Raw genomic sequence first — 19,877 nt, forward strand, 5'->3', positions numbered from 1 at the left:
AATAATACAAAAAAAAAACGAAAACGACAACATAACGCACAAAAAAAACACTCGAATTATAAACTAACTGCTAGAACTAATGATACTATATAAGAATAAAACCGATGATGGTGACGAGGAGACAGATAAAAAGAATGATTTTTAATTTTGTCTTTGGTATCCAGTTATTTTGGCGCGGTTGGCGGGATATAGCACTCGTCCGGTTCTTTGAATTGATGACCAGTATGTAGCCACGTCCCGCTGGATAGGAGGGCTCACCACCTTCGTTAAAACTAATCGTGCCGCTGAAGGCGGCCTGAACCTCATCGGGTGAACTGAGCCCACCCCAGTGGCTAGTAAACTTCAAACCTTGGGTCAGTTGGACTAGCAACCCTCCACCTGATAACACTTGCTGTGCAAAGTGATAAATCATCCTCGGACACGCAAAAAAAAAGATAGAAAAACAACAGCTAAGAGCTCATATGGCCCTTGTGACGAGGTCGGACGAGCCAAGAGCTAAGAGCTCATACGGCATGAGCTAAGAACTCATATGGCATGAGCTCTAGCAAAATTCTAAGAATCAATAAATTGATTTAAAAGGAAAATCAGAGGCTTCATGCCGGTGGGGAATTAAAAATAAGAGCTGTGAGATACGAGGTCCTTCTGAATATTAAAATTCATTAACATCCGATGACCCAATCATAAGTTAAAAATACCTCATTTTTCTAATTTTTCCTCTCCTTTCAGCCCCTCAGATGGTCAAATCAGGGAAAACAATTTTATCAAGGCAATTTGTACAGGTCCCTTATACGTCTTCACATTTTCATCATCCTAGCACGTCCAGAAACACTGAACTCGCCAAAAGACTGGACCCCCCCCTAACTCCCCCGAAGAGTGGATCCAATCCGGTTACGTCCATCACGTATCTACGACATTTGTTTATTCTACCCACAAAGTTTCAGCCTGATCTCTCCACTCTAAGCCTTTTCCAAGATTTTCCTTATCCTGACGACGTCAGAAAGACCGACGGATTTAATTTTATTGACCAAAGGTGACTAAGAATAGCCACCTGGAATGTCTTAACCCTGAATGCAGCTACAGTAGAAGAACTTTTATCTTGTGAGAACTACACAAGAACAAGATAGCTATTGCAGGGCTGACCGAGACCCGCCTGATCCTCAGTGGTGAAGAACAAATAAGCAATAACCACTCATTGCTCTGGTCTGGTAGTTGCAAAAGAAAGGTGTCTGCCTTGTGCTCAACAGCCTAGCAAGAAAGTGCATGTTGTTCCAAGAAGTGATTTCGGACAGTCTTATGAAAGCACGTTTCCAATACAGACATGGCAAAATGACAGTTGTAATGTGTTCTGCTCCGACGAGCGATTCCAAAGATGTCGCCAAAATAGAATTTCATACTGAGCTCTCCAGAACACTCGTAAGAGCATCCCCCCAAGACATATGTGTCCTACTTGGGGACTTCAACACAACAATAAGAGAAAACCCAAGCATATGGAGAGGCATCATAGGACGCGTAATGCCCAATTCCCTCAATGACAATGGTCTGAGCATACTTAAACTCTGCAGATCTCACGACATTGTTGTTGCAAACACGTACTTCCAGCGCAAAATCATCCACCAAAATACATGGTACAGTAACGACAACCGCACGAAAAAAACTATCGACTATATTATCATCTCGAAGCACTGGAGATCGTCACTGAGGAATTGCACAATATATGGATCAGCCGGGCTTTGAAATACTGACCGCAGACTACTCTGCGCCAAAGTTCAGCTTTGCCTGAGAGTCCACCGGTCAGAAATGAGCCCAACAGTTATTGAAGCCTTGAAACTAAAGGAGTTGAACGCCAAGCGAAAGCGCGCCGTTGAGGTATCAAACCGATTTGAGCTACTTCAAACCCTCACGAAGAGCGAAAATGCCGGGAAGTACTTCGAGAATCAAACATATGAAGCCACGCAGCCAGTCCTAAGCAAGAAGAGGCGCCTCAAGAAAGCTTGAATTTCAGAAAAAACTTCACAAGTGATAGAACTGAAGTAGAAGGCTAGACTACAGGGTGAAATGGCGTCCTACTGGAAGCTAAATGGCATCCGCAACAGGCTCATAAACCGTGACCAAGAGATGTTCATTCAAAATAAAGCTGAGGAAATCGAGAAAGCGGCAAGAAAGAAGGACATAGGCTGTCTGTCCAAGCATCTTCAAGATTTCATTGACACCAAGGATCCCACAGTAAAACACGTCGTTTCAAGAGACGGAAAGCTTCTTTCGGGTGAAAGCTCGTGCCTCGATAGCAGGAAAGAACATTTCTCCTCGCACCTAAATAGAACTAATCCCCCTGTAGTAGTCGACAAAACACTCCGTCAGTCTTCCAGCCATCGAGGTCAGCGATCTTGCCACTGACTCATTTAACACCTCAGAAACAAGCAGTGTGATAAATAGGCTGAAGAACAATAAGGCCTCTGGTGTATGCAGCATAAGTTCAAAGTTGCTGAAATATTCCGGCCCAGTCATACTTCTTCTTCTGCAGACTCTCTTTTTTGTTGTATTGGAAACGTCTGTCATTCCGGGAGACTGGCGAAGAGGAATCATCATCCCATCATGGAAGAAGAAAGGCAGGCGCAGAGATTGTGCAAACTATCGAAAAATAGGACTTCTCTCCTGAGAAACTCTTCTCAATGATGCTTCTGGATCGTTACCGAAACATTATCCACCGAATTCGAAGACCAGAACAAGCCACTTTTATGTCAGAGCGATCGACCATAGAGCAAATATACACAGTCTGTTAAGTAGTCGAGAAATATGAGAGTTTCAACAAAAAGCATTCATCACCTTCGTCAACTTCCGAGCTGCTTTCAATTCACTCAACCTGGATGCCCTGTAGATCATATTGTAGTTCATCGGCCTGCCAGATATATACTGTAGACTTTTCGAAGCACTCCATAACGAAAAAGACAGCTGCGTCCAAGTAAACGGCCAAAGAAGCCCATTCTTTCCGATTTAAACAGGGGTTCAGCAAGGTTGTACCTTTGCTCCCGAACTGTTCTACGTGTTCTACTGTTCCAAACGTCCAACTGGTGGACGTACTTCACATCCTACAAAAAGAAGCTGCTAAAACAGGACTACAGGTAAACTGGGACAGAACCAAACCTGCGGCACTGGACCAAACAACTACTGTCGATGTAGTCAAGCAGTTCACGTGTTTGGATTCTGTCATTGCTGTCAACGGCTCACTTCTACCTGAACTACAAGCAAGAATAGCCGAGGCATCTCCTACCATGGGGAGGTTAAATCTCACCTATGGTGGAAACCAAGTATTAGCCGAAACACGAAGCTGCGAATTTTCAACGCCCTGGTTGGATCTGTAATTCTTTATGGAACAGAAACCTGACCTGCTACAAACAAACCTCTCAAGATCGTAGACGTGTTCCAGACGAAAAACCTTAGGAGGATAGAAGGTTAGAGTTGGTTTGACTTCGTCAGCAACGAGAAGTTACAGCAGACAACGCAGCAGTCACTGTTTTCCATCCAAATTGTGGAGCGCACTCTAAGATGGTTCAGTCATCTCCTTAGAATGCCATCACACCTACCTGCGAAAATCATTCTTGCCTTTAACCCCGCAGAAGCTGGCTGGAAATGACCCCACGGAAGACCAACACACCGATGGTTCGATAGACTTTTGAATTGCTTGAAGCTGCCAAACATCGAAGTCCACGATGCATCAGCATTAGCATATTATCACACAAGTTAGAGGAGGCTGACATCACTCTCTACGCAGAGCCACAAGATCAAGCAGCAGCACATGATTTGTTTTCATCTGTAAAAAGATGACAGTTTCGTTTAATACGGTAACAATTGAAAATGGATCGTCACTAAGGAAAGCGATATTCTGATTTTAATCTATATCCTGAAAAAGCGTCAGAGCTCCATTTCAGTTTACTATTGAACAATAAAGAATTTAGGTGAAATTGAAATCATAATGGCGTCTTGTGGTTCATTTTGAATTACCACCATATTAAACAAAACTTCAAATCTTTCTGAAGATATAAATTGTGCTTTCTTCCTGACTGCAGAAAGGCTGATAGGCCTACTGCACGTACAGCTTGAAATGAGTGCATTCTAACATACTACAACTAATATTTCAATAAATTAACATTCTGCAAACCTACCCTTAATCATAATATTCCAGAATATATGTGACACTACATTTCAACTTTGAATCAAGAGAAAATACAGTCTATGCAACTAAGCTACTCCACACCATGAGAAAGAGACGACAGGGAAGGAGATGACGAGCTTATCAAAAACCAATCAGAAACCAAAAATTCAGAAAGCAATGTGTTGACTAGCCAAAACAAGGAAAATAAGGGCCTGAGGGAATTTTTCCGAAAATAGCGACTTCTTTAGGGACCAGTGTAACCATGGAAAGCAGTCATCTGGTTTTTAAGACCTAGAATTTTTTAAAGTTTTTTCTTAAGTTTTTCTAGTTTTTTTTTTCTCAACTAAAGTAAACACACCAAAGAAAAATGAAATTGAGCTTAAAAAAAGTTTTCTTCTGATAATAAGGGCCAAGATCCCTGATAGTTAGTATCAGGGGTGAACAATTATCTTTATTAGTAAAAAACAAATTACCTTCAAAATAATTTCGATAAGTTTTAGAAGGGCCATAAGTATTCCTTCGTCATTTATTTTCAGTAGTTCTACTATAGCCAATGATTGAAACAAAGAGCCAGCCATTGAGAATGAAGAGACATCCTCAAGGCTGCCACCCATGACTACGTCGCGTATCGGCCAAAATGCTTGGACCCTCAGTCCAACACTTCCATGGTAAAATAACTAAACAAAAACATGCATTAGAAAACAAATAGCAGCTAATGGTCATTTTGACGAAACTATTTAATAATCATAGGCTGTGGACTCAATGTATTCGTCAAGGCACTTCCTATAGAAAGAGTTTGCAAAACAAGGCAAATATTGACAGCCAATTACTCAGCAAATTTGAAAGGTCCAGGAACTATGTATCTTGGTATACAACCCCACCCCCCACTCATAGCCGTCGGGGCAAAGTCAGTAAGTTAGGCAATTCATTCATTACTTACAAATAGTATTTGCTATTGAAAAAGGGGGATGTTTTTTATTTTTAGTAACCAAAAAGACAGAGTATTTTTTCTGGTCGAATTTTTGACAAGTTAACGGTAACATTAGACGATAAAACTAAAGAACGATGCGTAGCAGCCAGGCTCAGAAAAAAATGCCTTACACAATTTCGAGTCCATAAGAGATAGAGATACAAAAGTAATGAACACTAGAATTTAACCCTTCAAAACCAGGTTTATCCACACAAGTCTTTGAGTAAGTCTTAAAACTGAGGTAGATACGTTTAACACCTCAACCAGAATTCACAAATACACGCAAATATATTATTTGCCGGTCGATATGCTTGAAGTTAGACAGAAGCGGGTGCGATAAAACAATACAAAAAGTACAATTGCATACACTTACACGAAGGTTACCTAAAAAGATTCTAAGAATAATATTATCGCAAAAACCAGAACATTTTTAGCAGGCTATTACCTTAGCGTAAATAGAGGTAAAATCGATAAAGCGATTAAAGTGTTGATCAGATGTCAATAAATAGCACAGAAGATCAAGATGAAGTTGACTGTGAAAGGGAGAGAAAGCGTGCAAGATTTGGGGAGAGATCTTGTGAAGCAAAAAGGCGCGAACAGGCCCAAGGGCCGTCTTCTACAGAACGAGTCGACCGGTTCCACGATCTTGAATCTTTAGCGGCTTAGAACTACAAATATTAAGAGCATCCACCTCCTCCTCCTACAGACATTAAAGATAGAACAAATAATGACACGTTCAGGAAATAGAGAAACAGTTTTAGACCCTGTGGGGATAAGCAAATACCCAAGCCATATAGAAAAGAATCTTCTGCTATAATCGTGGCAAACCAAATCACTATGCGGTAGATTGTCGCTCTAGAATACAAAATGAAGCGCTAACATACAATAGAAGAAACTGGTTTGGACCACAAGGTGGTAGGAATTTATGAAGGCAAGTAAATAATACTGCATAGCAAACACCAAATAATATTCCTGCCTTTACATCTAGAAATAAGACAGTAAACCATTCAGTACGCCAAACAAATCATACTGAAGAATTCTTGGAAAACCCCAAATCGAATTCGTAGACCATTTAGCTTATCTTGGGTCTAATATACCATCGGACGGCTGAATCAACCATGAAGGTCTCAACCATCTTCGATATTATGAGCTATATTGGAAGAAGCCAATAATCAAAACGAGCCACCAAAATGCAGATCCTTGGAGCCTCAATCTGTTCGATCCAGCTATATGGAGCTGAAACTTGGCTAACAACTCCAGTTTTCCAGCATCGTCCCGACAATCTTAAATCTAAGTGGCATTGGAGAATTAAGGGAACCATATGCATGGACCTTATCAGCAATGACCGTCTGCGAAATGAGACTTCAAGGTCAATCTTGTCAAACAAAGTTGCGCAGTGGACCCTTCACTTGTCCAGGCTTCTTTTGCGGTTGCCGGTCAACACTCCGAGTATAATTCTTTCCAAATTTCAACCCATCAACAGTGGTTAGAAGCATCAAAGAGGATGGCCCATACTTTAGTGGAAAGAAAGTCTCGGGAAACTCATGGACTAGGCTGTAATTTCACTGCATGACGCAAGGGCCCATGCTGCGAACCGCTTCTTCTGGAGAAGTCTAATAACGCTCTCAAGGCTACCCCACCACGTGGATTAAGTAAGCATATTAAACCAAAAATGAACAGAAATAATGTCAAGTAATTTTCAAGCGGTAAACTACTAAAAAAAGTCATCAATGAGTAAAAAAAACCCAAGACAACGAGAAATCCAAAAAGTAATGGATTCAAAGTCGCAAGACACAGAAATATGGTGCCTTCTGAAAACCAAAGCATAATTCCTAATTCACTGTAAACAAAACCCATGTTAAAATTTTGAACTTTTTTAACATTAGTAAAGCGAAATTAAGATTTTGGGGAAGAAATATCCGTGTATGTATATTAAACTGTCAATCCACGTTCATTTATTAGTTGTTTTTTTTTTAATAATCTCGACTCCAATTTCTTTTGCGATATTACGAATAATAGGAGCATTCAGATCAAAGAAATGATTATATATATTTATCTGCTACTTTTAGGTAACATAAATGTAAAAATGTCTGGGGAACCAGCTAAAAAAAAAAAATTCTCAAACAATCTCGCCTATGTATGTTGTGGTTTAAATAAATTTGATGTATTAACCATTATACTTAAAGTTTGCAAACTTATTTTAGCAAACAAAAAGAATAGCTTATTTATAATATTAGCAAATTTGTATTTTGCATGTACTATTTAAACTTAGTAAAACGAATTTCTTTTCAAGCCATGAATCTCATTTATTAACATTAACATGACGTATTTAACAAAGATCTGACAAGTAAAACAAAAATTATTATTAAGATAGAAGACTTACTTTCACAAGACGAGCGAAACATCCGGACTGAACTACCGACATAATGTGATACTGATTTCCCGCAGTAATGTTGCTAAGAGTCCAAGCGGCTTCATTCAATATTTTTAGCTTGGACTCGGGCCAAAGAAAGGAACAGTGATTTTCAAAGCCAAATTTCGGCTCAAACGGCTTTAGCAATGAGGCCAAGACTTCCAGCACTCCTTCACCCACCACAGCATCTGTCTATAACTCGTGAATATTAATCAACTGTTCTAAATTTTTCTTAATCAAAATAAAATAATACAGTTCAAATATTTAAGGAGAAAAAGTTCAGCGAAAGAATAATACACTCTTCTCTCTCCCCTTCAGTCCAAGCAAATCAGTCCTAGTAGAAATTCTCTGAAGAATTACTTCAGAAATTCTCTGAAGCAATGATGCTAGGACTGTTTTATAAAGATATTAGTTTTAATGATCGTATTTTAATGTGAGACTTTTATATTCTTTTCATTTGTTTACTGAGGACGGCCCTTGGACATAGGGCCAAAATATTCATTTAAAGTCCGCACTGCACTGTCCTATAGAACATACTTTTTTATTGTTCTACTTATATTTTGGTGTTTATGATGAAAATGCAGTACAGTCTTCGTCACTATTTACATGTATTTCAATTAAAACAAGGTGTGACTTGGCTGCCTTTCAGTCGATTTCTTCACAGCGGAGGGATGTAAAGGGCTCTGTGGAACACTATACTTCACCAATAATATAGATTTTCAATCCCTGGGCGGAGGAGCTACCACAGAGGTCAACAACACTTAGTTTTTTTTTTATCATCCATATTGAATATCCTTGTGTGATTCCTATTCAAACTAAGTGCAATACTCATATAGTTCAGCAATCAATTAGAGATTCTTTTGTGATTCTCTTTAAACAAGATGGAACATGCATAAATTTGAGCTAATGGATTGAGGGTGGTAGAGGCTGGAGAGGAAGGGTAGCTGATACAAGAATCACGAGCCCACTTTCCTATGACCTGTAGGAGGAGTGGTTGTGTTGCAGGAACAACGAGTGTACCACTTGCTTCATATCGATCGTAAATGTGAGCATGATAGAGGTTCCGAAAAGGTACCAGACATCTATCCTAATACAGGTTCTCAGCTAATTTTCTTGTCACGACCAAAATCACATACAGAGATGGCTTGTAACATCTTACACCCACACTTTCGGACTCATTTTTTGAATTTCTAGAGTTTTTCATTCTTATAAACACTGGCCTTTACTGCTCCATTGCTATGCCCAATGGAAAAAACTAGCTTTAACAATTTAGGAAACCTTTGTACCAAAGGTCCGGCTACATCCTACAAATGTTCCCTCTTTATTTATGTGTGTCCAGACTCATTAAATAAAGGGATCGTAAAACGAGTCTGAGCTACCAATAGTTTAGCGAAGGATAGATCCAAGACCTAAACTAGAGCCTTAAATTGAGCATATTTCAAAAATAGAACAGCTTTTTTCATATTCTTCACTGAGCATTAGCGCACTAGAATGTTAATTCTTCATCAAAAATTTAAAATTCAAAAAGTATAGAGAATAAATAGGAAAAAGTAAGGACAACTAAACAATAGTAAAATTTTGATATACAATGGAAAAGCAAAATGTTTACCGATATTTCTAGCATCAGTATGTATCAGTTAATACGAAAACTATTATATGGATATCTTAGGAAAATGCTTGCGTTCAGAAAAGAAATCTATTTGCAAATCTTCACTATCCCCCCCCCTCCACGAGAGTGAGCTTCTTTATCTGTCAATAAGCAAATTGTGTTCCAACTTGATCATATCAAGTACTAAAACTTGATCTGGTTTCAAAAGGGAGTAAAATATAATAAAAATTAAGCTAAGGGACGAAAAGATAATAAATGCTAAGAAAAAGAGAAGAAAACATACAAAGAAAACCAAAGAAACTAACAAAGGAAAGGAGAATAAAGGTCACAACAATCTTACAGACTAGACGATGCCAAAAGACACATGTTGCAAACCAATTGATCCGTCTAGTGGGATTAAATAAAAAAAACAAGCTTTTTAATTGAAAGTAAGGAGCGACATTAAAACTTAAAACGAACAGAAATTACTCCGTATATGAAAGGGGCTTTTCCTTCTCAACACCCCGCTCTTTACGCTAAAGTTTGACTCTTTCTCTTAACTCTACAATTTAAAACAGTAAAAAACTTTAGCGCAAAGAGCGGGCGTTGAGAAGGAAAAGCCCCTTTCATATACGGAGTAATTTCTGTTCGTTTTAAGTTTTAATGTCGGTCCTTACTTTCATTTAAAAAACTTGTTTTTTATATTAAATTTCTGAACGTTTTTGAATCGATGCATGTTTTGATTTTGGCCCTCCGCAGAGGAATAATTAAAACGGAATTTGTATATTTTTTTTTTGGCTAAATGGCTTTCTCATAATTTTGACCGATTGTTTTTGAAAAAAAAGAGCGGGGGAGGAAGCCTAGTTGCCCTCCGATTTTCGGTTAATTAAAAAGGCAACTAGAACTTTTAATTTTTTACGAATCTTTTTATAAGTAAAAGATATACGTAACTTATAAATTAGCTTACGTAAAGAACTTTTGTATTCTTATGTTTTTATTACATATATGAGGGGGTTCGCCCCCTCGTCAGTACCTCGCTCTTTACACTAAAGCTTAAATTTTGTCCGAATTCATTAAGAATGACCCCTGAATCACAAAAGCCACAGAATAAATAGTTTTGGCGTAAAGAGCGAGGTATTAGGAGGAGTTGAGGCCTTCATATGGGTAATAATTTCTGTTCGTTTTAAGTTTTAATGCTGCTGCTTACTTCCAGCTGAAAAAAAACTTTTTCATTGTTTTTTTTAAGTAATGCTAGTAAATCCTGCGCTCCCTTCATGGAAATTTTCTTCCCCCATGACAATTTCCTCGATGGAAAGTTCCCCCAGCATATTCCCCTCTTCTCAACCCCTGTCTCCAATCAAAAAATCCTCCTGAAAACGCCTGAACACTTCCCAATAACCATTACTATGTGTAAGCACTGGTCAAAGTTTTGAACTTGTAACCCCTCCCACGGGGACTGTGGGGGAGTAAGTGGTCCCCAAAGACATGGTTATAAGGTATTTCGACTACGCTGAATAAAATGGCTATCTCAGAATTTTGATCCGTTGACTTTGGGAAAACAATTAGCGTGGGAGGGGGCCTAAGTGCCCAACAATTTTTTTGGTCACTTAAAAAGGGCACTAGAACTTTTCATTTCCGTTAGAATGAGCCCTCTCGCAAAATTCTAGGACAACTGGGTCGATACGATCACCCCTGAGAAAAAAAACAACAAAAAACAAATAAACACATCCGTGATCTGCCTTTTGGCAAAAAATATAAATTTCCACATTTTTGTAGATAGGAGCTTGAAACTTCTACAGTAGGGTTCTCTGATACGCTGAATCTGATGGTGTGATTTTTGTTAAGATTCTATGACTTTTAGGGGTGTTTCCCCCTATTTTCTAAAATAACACAAATTTTCTCAGGCTCGTAACTTTTGATGGGTAAGACTCAACTTGGAAACTTATATATTTAAAATCAGCATTAAAATGCGATTCTTTTGATGTAGCTTTTGGTACCAAAATTCCATTTTTTTACTTTTGGTTACTATTGAGCCGGGTCGCTCCTTACTACAGTTCGTTACCACGAACTGTTTGAAAAGGATCATAAATTTGCCCGTATTACAAAATATTAAGAAACTCATTCCTCCGAATACCACACTGAATAGCAGAGACATAAAAAGAATGCTGAAAGAACACGAAATAAGAAAAGTAGATATATGTAAAAAAAAGTCAGAAAAGTATATACACAAATATAAAGCAATCCTGAGTTGTAAATATTGCTATACTGGGCTGATTGGCTCAACCATAGCTAGTCCCAAATCCGGTTGCGAAAGGAGGGTTGGGTGATAGGCTTGCTACCTGTTCCTACATAAAAAACAAAACAGAAAATAGTAACTGAATCATGGAGCTAAGCCTCGGATAAGACTACTACTTCCCTAAAAACTTCAACATGCCCCCAGACCCGATTTTTGACTGTGAAACAACAACTAAAGCTCGGATTTTGGAATTTGAGGACGATGAGCCAGATCTCAAAACTGAATAGATACTGAAAGAAGTTATACAGTAAAATATAGACGTAAAAGCTATTAGTGAAACTAGATTATTAGTGGAACCCCTAAAAGATGGCTACGTCCTCACATACAGCGGACATGAAAGTAGACGCCAAGCTAGTGTAGGTGTACTGATGTCGCCCACAGCTAGGCAAGCGATGCCAAAATGGACACAAGTAAACGAAAGAATTATCTACACACAATTTTGGTCAGCCCAAGGAAAACTTTCAATCGTTGCCTTCTACGCACCAACTAACGAAGCGGACGAAATAGAGAAAGACAAAACTTATGAAACCCTACAAAGTGTTGTTGCAGGAATTGCTAGACACAGTATGACATGGGTCATAGGTGATCTTAATGCTAAAGTAGGATCTTGTCACAGTTACTATCCTAAAGTCATGGAAGACATGAACAAAATGGAGCGCTACTTGTCGACTCCGCCAGAAACAAGGACCTTGTCATAGGAAGTAATTTTTTTCAACACAAGACCATTCACAAATATTCATGAACTTCACCAGATGGCCGCACACGCAACCACATTGATCCCCTCTTCTGACGCAAGGGGCGGAAGAGTCTACTCGATGTCAGAAGCTATAGAGGCGTTGATATACAATCAGACCATTGCCTCATGGTTGCCCAAGATCCACCTAAAGTTAAAAGCAATACATAAAAACAATAACTTGACAACAACAAAATTCTTCAATGTTGAGAACCGAACGACAATACAAATGTTTCACTTGGAGCTTTCAAATAGATTTGAAGCCCTGCAATCGAAATTAGACCCAAACACTGATGTCAAAAGTATATTAAAGAAACTGAAAAGCACGCAGAGAAGTCACAGAGGAGAAACTACGCTATAAAAAGAAAAAGAAACAAAGATGAATATCCGAACACACCTGGGAACTAGATGATGCAGGAAAATAAACCAAAGTTTCCATACTGTCGGCCTCAGACGCGTTTGAATTGATGGTTCTACAAGACCCATATAGGGAAATAGAAAAAGAAGTAAAAAGAGTGCGGGGGCTGACAAAGGGCAATTTGTTGAACAAAACGCTTCTTTAGCAGAAGATTCAGCGAAGAAGGGAGATTCAAAAATGGTCTATAAATTAACCAAAGAGATGACTGAAGTCAAGCCAAACAGGACTAATCTGGTAAAGGACGATAATGGAATCTTTTTGACATACCATCTGAAGATCGACAAGAGGTGGGCAACCCACTTCAACAACCTACTAAGTAGACCAAAAAATAATTCCTGACAAACAATTTATGATTCTTGATATAAATGAAGAGCCATCGTCTCCAGAAGAAATCATGACCGCCGTCAGAAAGCTGAAGAACGGAAGAATGACAGAATAGATGGCATAACATCTCAGATGCTAAAAACTTGAGTCCACGACCACTGACTCAGATATGGAGCAGCCAGAAAGTGCCCAGTGACTGGAAGAAAGAAACAATTATTAAGCTCTTCAAAAACGGCGACGCAATTGTTTGCGGCAACTCGAGAGGCATTAACATAATGCTCCTACCAAGTAAGTGTAGGGCAATTATTATACAACAGTGCCTACAGCAGAGACTGTACCAACATCTTCATGATGAACAACACGGCTTTCAGCCTGGAAGGTCATGTGCAGACCTAATTTTTACATTGACAGTGCTGGTTGAAGACTCAAAGGAATGGAATTAAAAGCTATACCTTCTTTTCATTAACCTAGAAAAGGCCTTTGGTTGGGTTGACCGAGAAATCTTATGTGGAAAATCCTCAAAGACAATGGAATATCCCCAAGATAGTAGAACTGATTATCACCATGTAAAAAGAAACAGAATACTGTGTACGAACAGAAAACGGAGTTATAAAATACTTCAAAATCATGACGGGTGTCAAACAAGGATGTGTATTATCACCGCTTTTATTCACGATTGTAACGGAGTACGTACTCAGACAGTCTATGGGCTATGGAGCAAATAACAACAGCAAGCAACTCGCAGATCTTGGCTTTGCAGATGATAAAGTATTACTAAGAGACGCCAAAGATCGATTACACCAGCTATTTGATGAAATTGATGTAAGCCAGTGAATGATGAAAACTCAATCAACAACTTGAGAAATGTATCCTCAAGTTCGAAAACATTTCCCTTCAAAGGATCCTAAAAATCAGTTAGTATCAAAAATTACTAATAGGGAAATCCAACTGAGAACGAACCAGCCCAAAGTAACCAACGTTATGAAGAAACGAAGATAGACATATTTGGGTTATGTTATAAGCATACCCGAAGACAGAATGCCCTCAGGAATAGATCAGTGACAGCCTGAAAGAAGACGAGGCCGACCAAAGAATAAACCGTAGAATCAATATGATCGGCAACTGAAAAAGGCAAATATTTCCCTTACTCCATAATGGGAAGATATCACTGCAGCCGCACAGCTTCGGAATGAATAGAAAAGCTTTGTCAAAGCCATAGGCACCACTGATGGCTCAGGAAGATCTAAGATCTAAGGTAAGAGGCTGATCTGAATTTATAAAAGAAAGTGTCAATCTAGAATTGGCGTTCCCTCAATTGCCTAATACATTGCAAAACATCAGAATGTTTGAAGGAGATTTTAACACATGCAACAAATTCTCTGTCTCAGATTAATAAACTTCGTTTAAGAATATATTATAAACAGCGAATCCTTGAAGGTCAAAAGGAAAAAACAAGTACAAAACCATTTTCCTAAAAAAAAGTTTAACCAATATTGCTAGTGCGCAGAAAGGGATATGGGATAACAAATTATAGGCAACAAATTTTCCATTTTAAGGGAATAAGACGGTTACGACTCCCCTAACTGACCCCCTATCCCACAAAATGACCCCCTCCTCCTTAATGTAGAAATTATTTTTGAAGAAGGGGACCAGATGGCTGAAAAAGAACATTTTTAGAAACACTTTTAAGTAAATAGCCCCTACGATTCCTAAAATGACCTTTCAGGGAAAATAATACAACCCGCGTCCCCTTAGAATAAAAAGGTACAATCACTGAATATCTATCACACTTTTCAAACGAACTTGATAATGCTAGGCGAAAAAAATTCAGCTCCAATTTTATTTTCTCAAGGCCATGTATTTCTAATACGGGTGATTAATCAAGAAAACAAGTAAATACATAAACCTGGCACCAGTTCAAAGTACTAGTTTTTAGCTAAGTTCTAGCATCTTTCCAAGACAGCTTCAATGTTTTATTTAAGGAACCTTCCCAGAAAACTTACAAACTGGCAGCTCTGTTTATCCGTAAGAAGGTATAACAGCCCTGGAGGACACAAGGTCATATTCTAAATCATATTCTTTTTTAACATTTAGCTTAGTTAGCACTGATCTTAAAAAGGTAGGAGGATGTTACCTGAAAGTCTGTTCCAGAGACAATGTTGCCAATACAGTGGAGCGCAGGTAAAATAATGTCAGGGTCGTCAACCTTCAGTAGCTCAATAAGTCGAGGAATAACTTTACCTTCTACAACAAGCTGAATATGGTCGTTACTCACACCTGAGATTTCTGAAAGAACCCAGCATACGTTAACTAAAAAAATATGCATACCAACTAAGTAATAAGTACTTTTCAATCCTTTGCTTTTACTCGAGTTTAATTTATAAACTTTTTCCATAAAACAAATTTTCAAAGATAAGTAGAGCTCCACTAAGTCAAAAATGAGTAGAAATAAAGTCAAATAACCTTCCAATCGTAAAACTACCAATAACCAAAGTCATTAAATAAATGAAACTCAATGGTAAAATCATATCAGTCATTTTTTTTCTACAATTAAACCTAAAAAATGTTGCCCTTACAGTCTTGCATATTTAAGCAACCATATTCAGCCACTTCCCTCATATTATATACCCTGAATGTTATTTTTCATTTATTTATAAATATACCAAATACAAGAAAAATAGAGGTCTGTAACACATTGATTAACTAAGCACAGGATCATAATAGTTAGACATCCAGTCACTTTCAAGTTAATCAAGACCGTCTTTAATGGGATTTGCTTGCAAATCTAGCTCTTCTCCTTCAGATTTATATTCTGATTAAGGAGACCGAGCCTGTTCTAAAGTCCCCCCTAAGAAAAAAACAACATAAGACCTGGATACACTCCTAAAAATGGAAGATTGAAAAACTGGAGGGCCCCTAGGTCCTCTCCCACGCTCATTTTTTTCCCACAGTCACTGGATCACAATTTTGAGATAGCCTTTTTGTTCAGCAAAGTCCAAAAACCTAATAACTATGTCTTTCAGGACGACTTAATCCCCCACAATCCACAGGGGGAGCTGCAAGTTACAAACTTAGACCATTGTGTACATATATTAGTGGATATTGGGACGTATACAGACGTTTTCAGGGGGATGTATTCAGGTTAAAAGGGGGTCGGGAGAGAAGGTTTCTTGGAAGGATCTTTCCATGGAGGAATTCATCACGAGGGAAAAAAATTCAATGAAGGGGCCGCAGAATATTCCAGCATTATTTAAAAAAAAAAACAATGAGAAAATAAACAAAAAAAGCCTTTTCAAGTGGAAGTAAAGAGCAGCATTAGGTCCTCAAACGAACAGAAATTATTACGTATAGGGGGACTCGTCTCCTCCACAATACCTCACTCTTTACGCTAAAGTATTTTTAGCAATTTCAACTATTTATTCTAAGGCCTTTGTGATTCAGGAGTCATTCTTAAAGAATAAGGACCAAATTGAAGCTTTGGCGTAAAGAGCGAGGTATTGACGAGGGGGATAACCCGACTCATATACGTAATAAAAATATAAAATATAGAATTTCGTTACGTAAGTCAATTCGTAAGTTACGTATATTTATCAATAACAAAAACGTTCGTAAAAAAACGAAAAGTTCTAGTTGCCATTTTAAGTAACCAAAAACTGGAGTGCAACTAGGCATCCTGCCCCCCGCCCTTTTTCTTATCGAGATCGTCCGATCAAAAATATGAGAATGCTATTTAGCCAAAAAAAAAATGCAAATTTCGTTTTAACTATCTATATGCGGTGCACCAAAATCAAAACATACGTTAATTTAAAAAAAGTTCAGAAATTAAATAAAAAAACGATTTTTTTTAACCACTAGTAAGGAGCGACATTAAAACTTAAAACGAACAAAAATTATTCCGTATATGAAAGGGTTTGTCCTCTCCTGAACGCCTGGCTCTCAACACTTTTTTATCAAGTTTTTAATTGTTTTAAAAAGTAGAGCAGTGAGAAAAAGTCAAACTTTAGCGTAACGAGCGAGGTGTTGAGGAGAGTAAAAAACTTGTTTGTATTAAATAAAAAAAACTATTTCTTTTTAACGAAAGTAAGGAGCAACAGTAAAACTTAAAACGAACAGAAATTACTCCGTATATTAGCCAAGAGCTAAGAGCTCATATGGCACTTGTGACGAGGTCGGAAGAGCCGAGAGCTCATATGGTACGAGGTCGGAAGAGCCAAGAGTATAAACCTCTACCCCGCTGCCAGCGGGGCTCATGGAGCTTCGCTCTATAGATAATGTTACCTGTAAGCAAGCCCACTTTACGCATTTTTAGTTTCATTGAAGGGGGATTTTAGAAAGGTAAAAAATAAATGCGCTTCTCTAATAATAACAGAGAAACAATATGCGATCATCAGAATCTTGCTATATGCAGTAATACACACTTAAGAATACTTGTGACGAAACTAAACATTCACCCTGAGCTGAAATAAACTAACGAAAGAGGGGGGGGGGGGGTTAGTGTCAGATAAACCACCCTGATGTTTGGAAAGACCATAAAATAATTTGTTACTTAGGTCATGTAACATACCAAATAGTCGAGCTGTTAGCTGAATGTACGATCAGACCAAACCGGTTTCATAGACACAAGGACAAATGACGGGAGACAGAATGTATTGGACTTGTATGATTTGCGTCAGATATGGGTACATCAGGGGGGTGGGGGTAAGGTTAGGTTATTAACCCATTTCTGAGATATATTCTCCCCCCCCCTAATTTGCAAATATATAGCCCAAATTATACTATTGTATAAACTAAAGTATTATATTTACATCATGTTTTGGTGTATTTCATTATGATTAACGTAACTACACTTCTTGAGTGTGTTAGGTATAATACATAAGTACCAGTAATTTTCTTTCAAAAGGCCACAGACTAATAGAACCAATTTTCGTTGATTTTTAAGTTAATCCCCCCCCCCTAAAAAACGAACCAAGAGCCTGTGTATGTACCTGCAGTCCTTTGAGTCTGCAAGGCTATCAAAATATTCAACACCAGACTTTAGAATAACATCAAAAATTATTACCTCACCCTTTTGTATTATCGACACCGTTCTTTATAGGTAGGAATTTTTTCATACACTTCAGTTACAATTTTATCCTTATCTTTTGACATAGATTCTTGAATGACTTCCATTTAATTGTTTTAAAAAGCAGAATTGTGGCAAAGAGTCAAACTTTAGCGTAAAGAGCGAGGGATTGCGGAGGGGACAATCCATTTCATATACGGAGTAATTTCTGTTCGTTTTAAGTTTTAATGTCGCTCCTTACTTTCAGTTAAAAAAAACTAGTTTTTTTATGTAATTTCTGAACGTTTTTGAATTAATGCATGATTGATTTTGACTCTCCACACGTAAACTATTCAAATGAAATTTGCATATTAATTCCTTTTTTGGCTAAATGGCTTTCTCTTAGTTTTGATCATACGATTTTGAGAAATATGGGATGGGGAAGGAGGCCTAGTTGCCATGCAATTTTTCGGTTACATAAAAAGGCAACTATTAATTTTAATTTTAACGAATTTTTTTATTAGCAAAAAATATACGTAACTTTAGAATTAACTTACGTAACAAATTTTTATATTCTTTAATTTTTATTATGTATATGAGGGGGTTTGTACCCTTGTTAATACCTTCTTCTTTACACTAAGTCGTAAGTTTTGTTCCAATTCTTTAAGAATGACCCCTGAATCAGAAAGGCCCAGAATAAATAGTTGAAATTACTAAAAATACTTTAGCATAACGAGCAAGGTATTTATCTCCTCCTAAATACCTCGCTCTTTATGCTAAAGTATTTTTAGAACCCCTCATATGCGTAATAATCTCTGTTCGTTTTAAGTTTCAATGCTACTTCTTCCTTTCATTTGAAAAAACGTTTTCATGTTTATTTTTCATTGTTTTCTTATAGTAATGCTAGAGAATCCTGCGCCCTTTTCATTGAATTTTTCTTCCCCCATGACAGATTCCTCCAAAAGAAAGATCCTCTAACTTAGCCCCCTCTCCTCAGCCCCACCCCCAAACAAAATAAAATCCCCCTGAAAACGTCTGTACACTTCCCAATAACCGTTACTATATGTAAACACTGGTCAAAGTTTGTAACTTGCAGCCCCTCCCCCAGGGATTGTGGGGGAGTAAGTCATCCCCAAAGACATAGTTATTATGGTTTTCGACTATGCTGAACAAAATAGCTATCTCAAAATTTTGATCCGTTGACTTTGGGAAAAAAATGAGGGGTTCTAAAAATACTTTATCATAAAGAGCGAGGTATTTAGGAGGAGATAAATACCTTGCTCTTTATGCTAAAGTATTTTTAGTAATTTCAACTATTTATTCCACGAGCTTTCTGATTCAGGGGTCATTCTTAAAGAATTGGGACAAAACTTACGATTTAGTGTAAAGAGCGAGGTATTAACGAGGGTACAAACCCCCTCGTATACATAATAAAAATATAAGGTTATGAAAGTTTGTTTAAAATACAAAACTAAAAAGTTATAACTTTTGTTTAAAATACTAAAAATATTTTACTTTTTAAATAAAAAAACAAGTTTTTTTTTCAGAGTCAAACTTTAGCGTAAAGAGCAGGACGTTGAGGAGAAAGCAGCCTCTTTCATATACGAAGTAACGAACAGAGATTATTCCGCATATGAGGGGTTCTAAAAATACCTTAGCATAAAGAGCGAGGTATTTAGGAGGAGATAAATACCTCGCTCTTTATGCCAAAATATTTTTGGGCTAAAAATTTCAAAACAATGTAGCAAGTAGTCTAGAAAAACCTAAACCTAAGAAACTGAGGAGGATGCATTGATCAGAAACCAAAGTACACATAAGCCAGAAGTTACTGATCCCTTGCTAGTTTTGCGTTTCCTTTACAACCAAACCACCGCGTAATTGAACCCCCATGCAGCTAAACCACCTCACAACTGAGTCCCCGTGTAACTGAACCACTGTAAAATT

At 37.8% G+C, this 19,877-nt stretch overlaps 1 protein-coding gene across 4 annotated transcripts in view; it reads right to left on the bottom strand.

Annotated features, from left to right (window-relative positions):
• LOC136041768 (importin subunit alpha-like) overlaps window positions 1–19,877 on the bottom strand; it is a 64,278-nt gene that overhangs the window by 7,507 nt on the left and 36,894 nt on the right. The window contains exons 6-8 of one of the 4 annotated variants that reach the window (XM_065726529.1): window positions 15,027–15,178; window positions 7,504–7,725; window positions 4,624–4,827 (exon numbers count right to left, since the gene is read on the bottom strand). In XM_065726529.1, the coding sequence (XP_065582601.1) occupies window positions 4,624–4,827; window positions 7,504–7,725; window positions 15,027–15,178 (578 nt within the window). Of the gene's footprint in view, window positions 1–4,623; window positions 4,828–7,503; window positions 7,726–15,026; window positions 15,203–19,877 lie in introns of all 4 variants that reach the window. The other 3 variants (XM_065726528.1, XM_065726527.1, XM_065726530.1) reach the window with 3 other exon arrangements.

This window comes from Artemia franciscana, unplaced genomic scaffold (assembly GCF_032884065.1).
Source record: "Artemia franciscana unplaced genomic scaffold, ASM3288406v1 PGA_scaffold_37, whole genome shotgun sequence".
In the NCBI taxonomy this organism is placed as follows: domain Eukaryota; kingdom Metazoa; phylum Arthropoda; class Branchiopoda; order Anostraca; family Artemiidae; genus Artemia; species Artemia franciscana.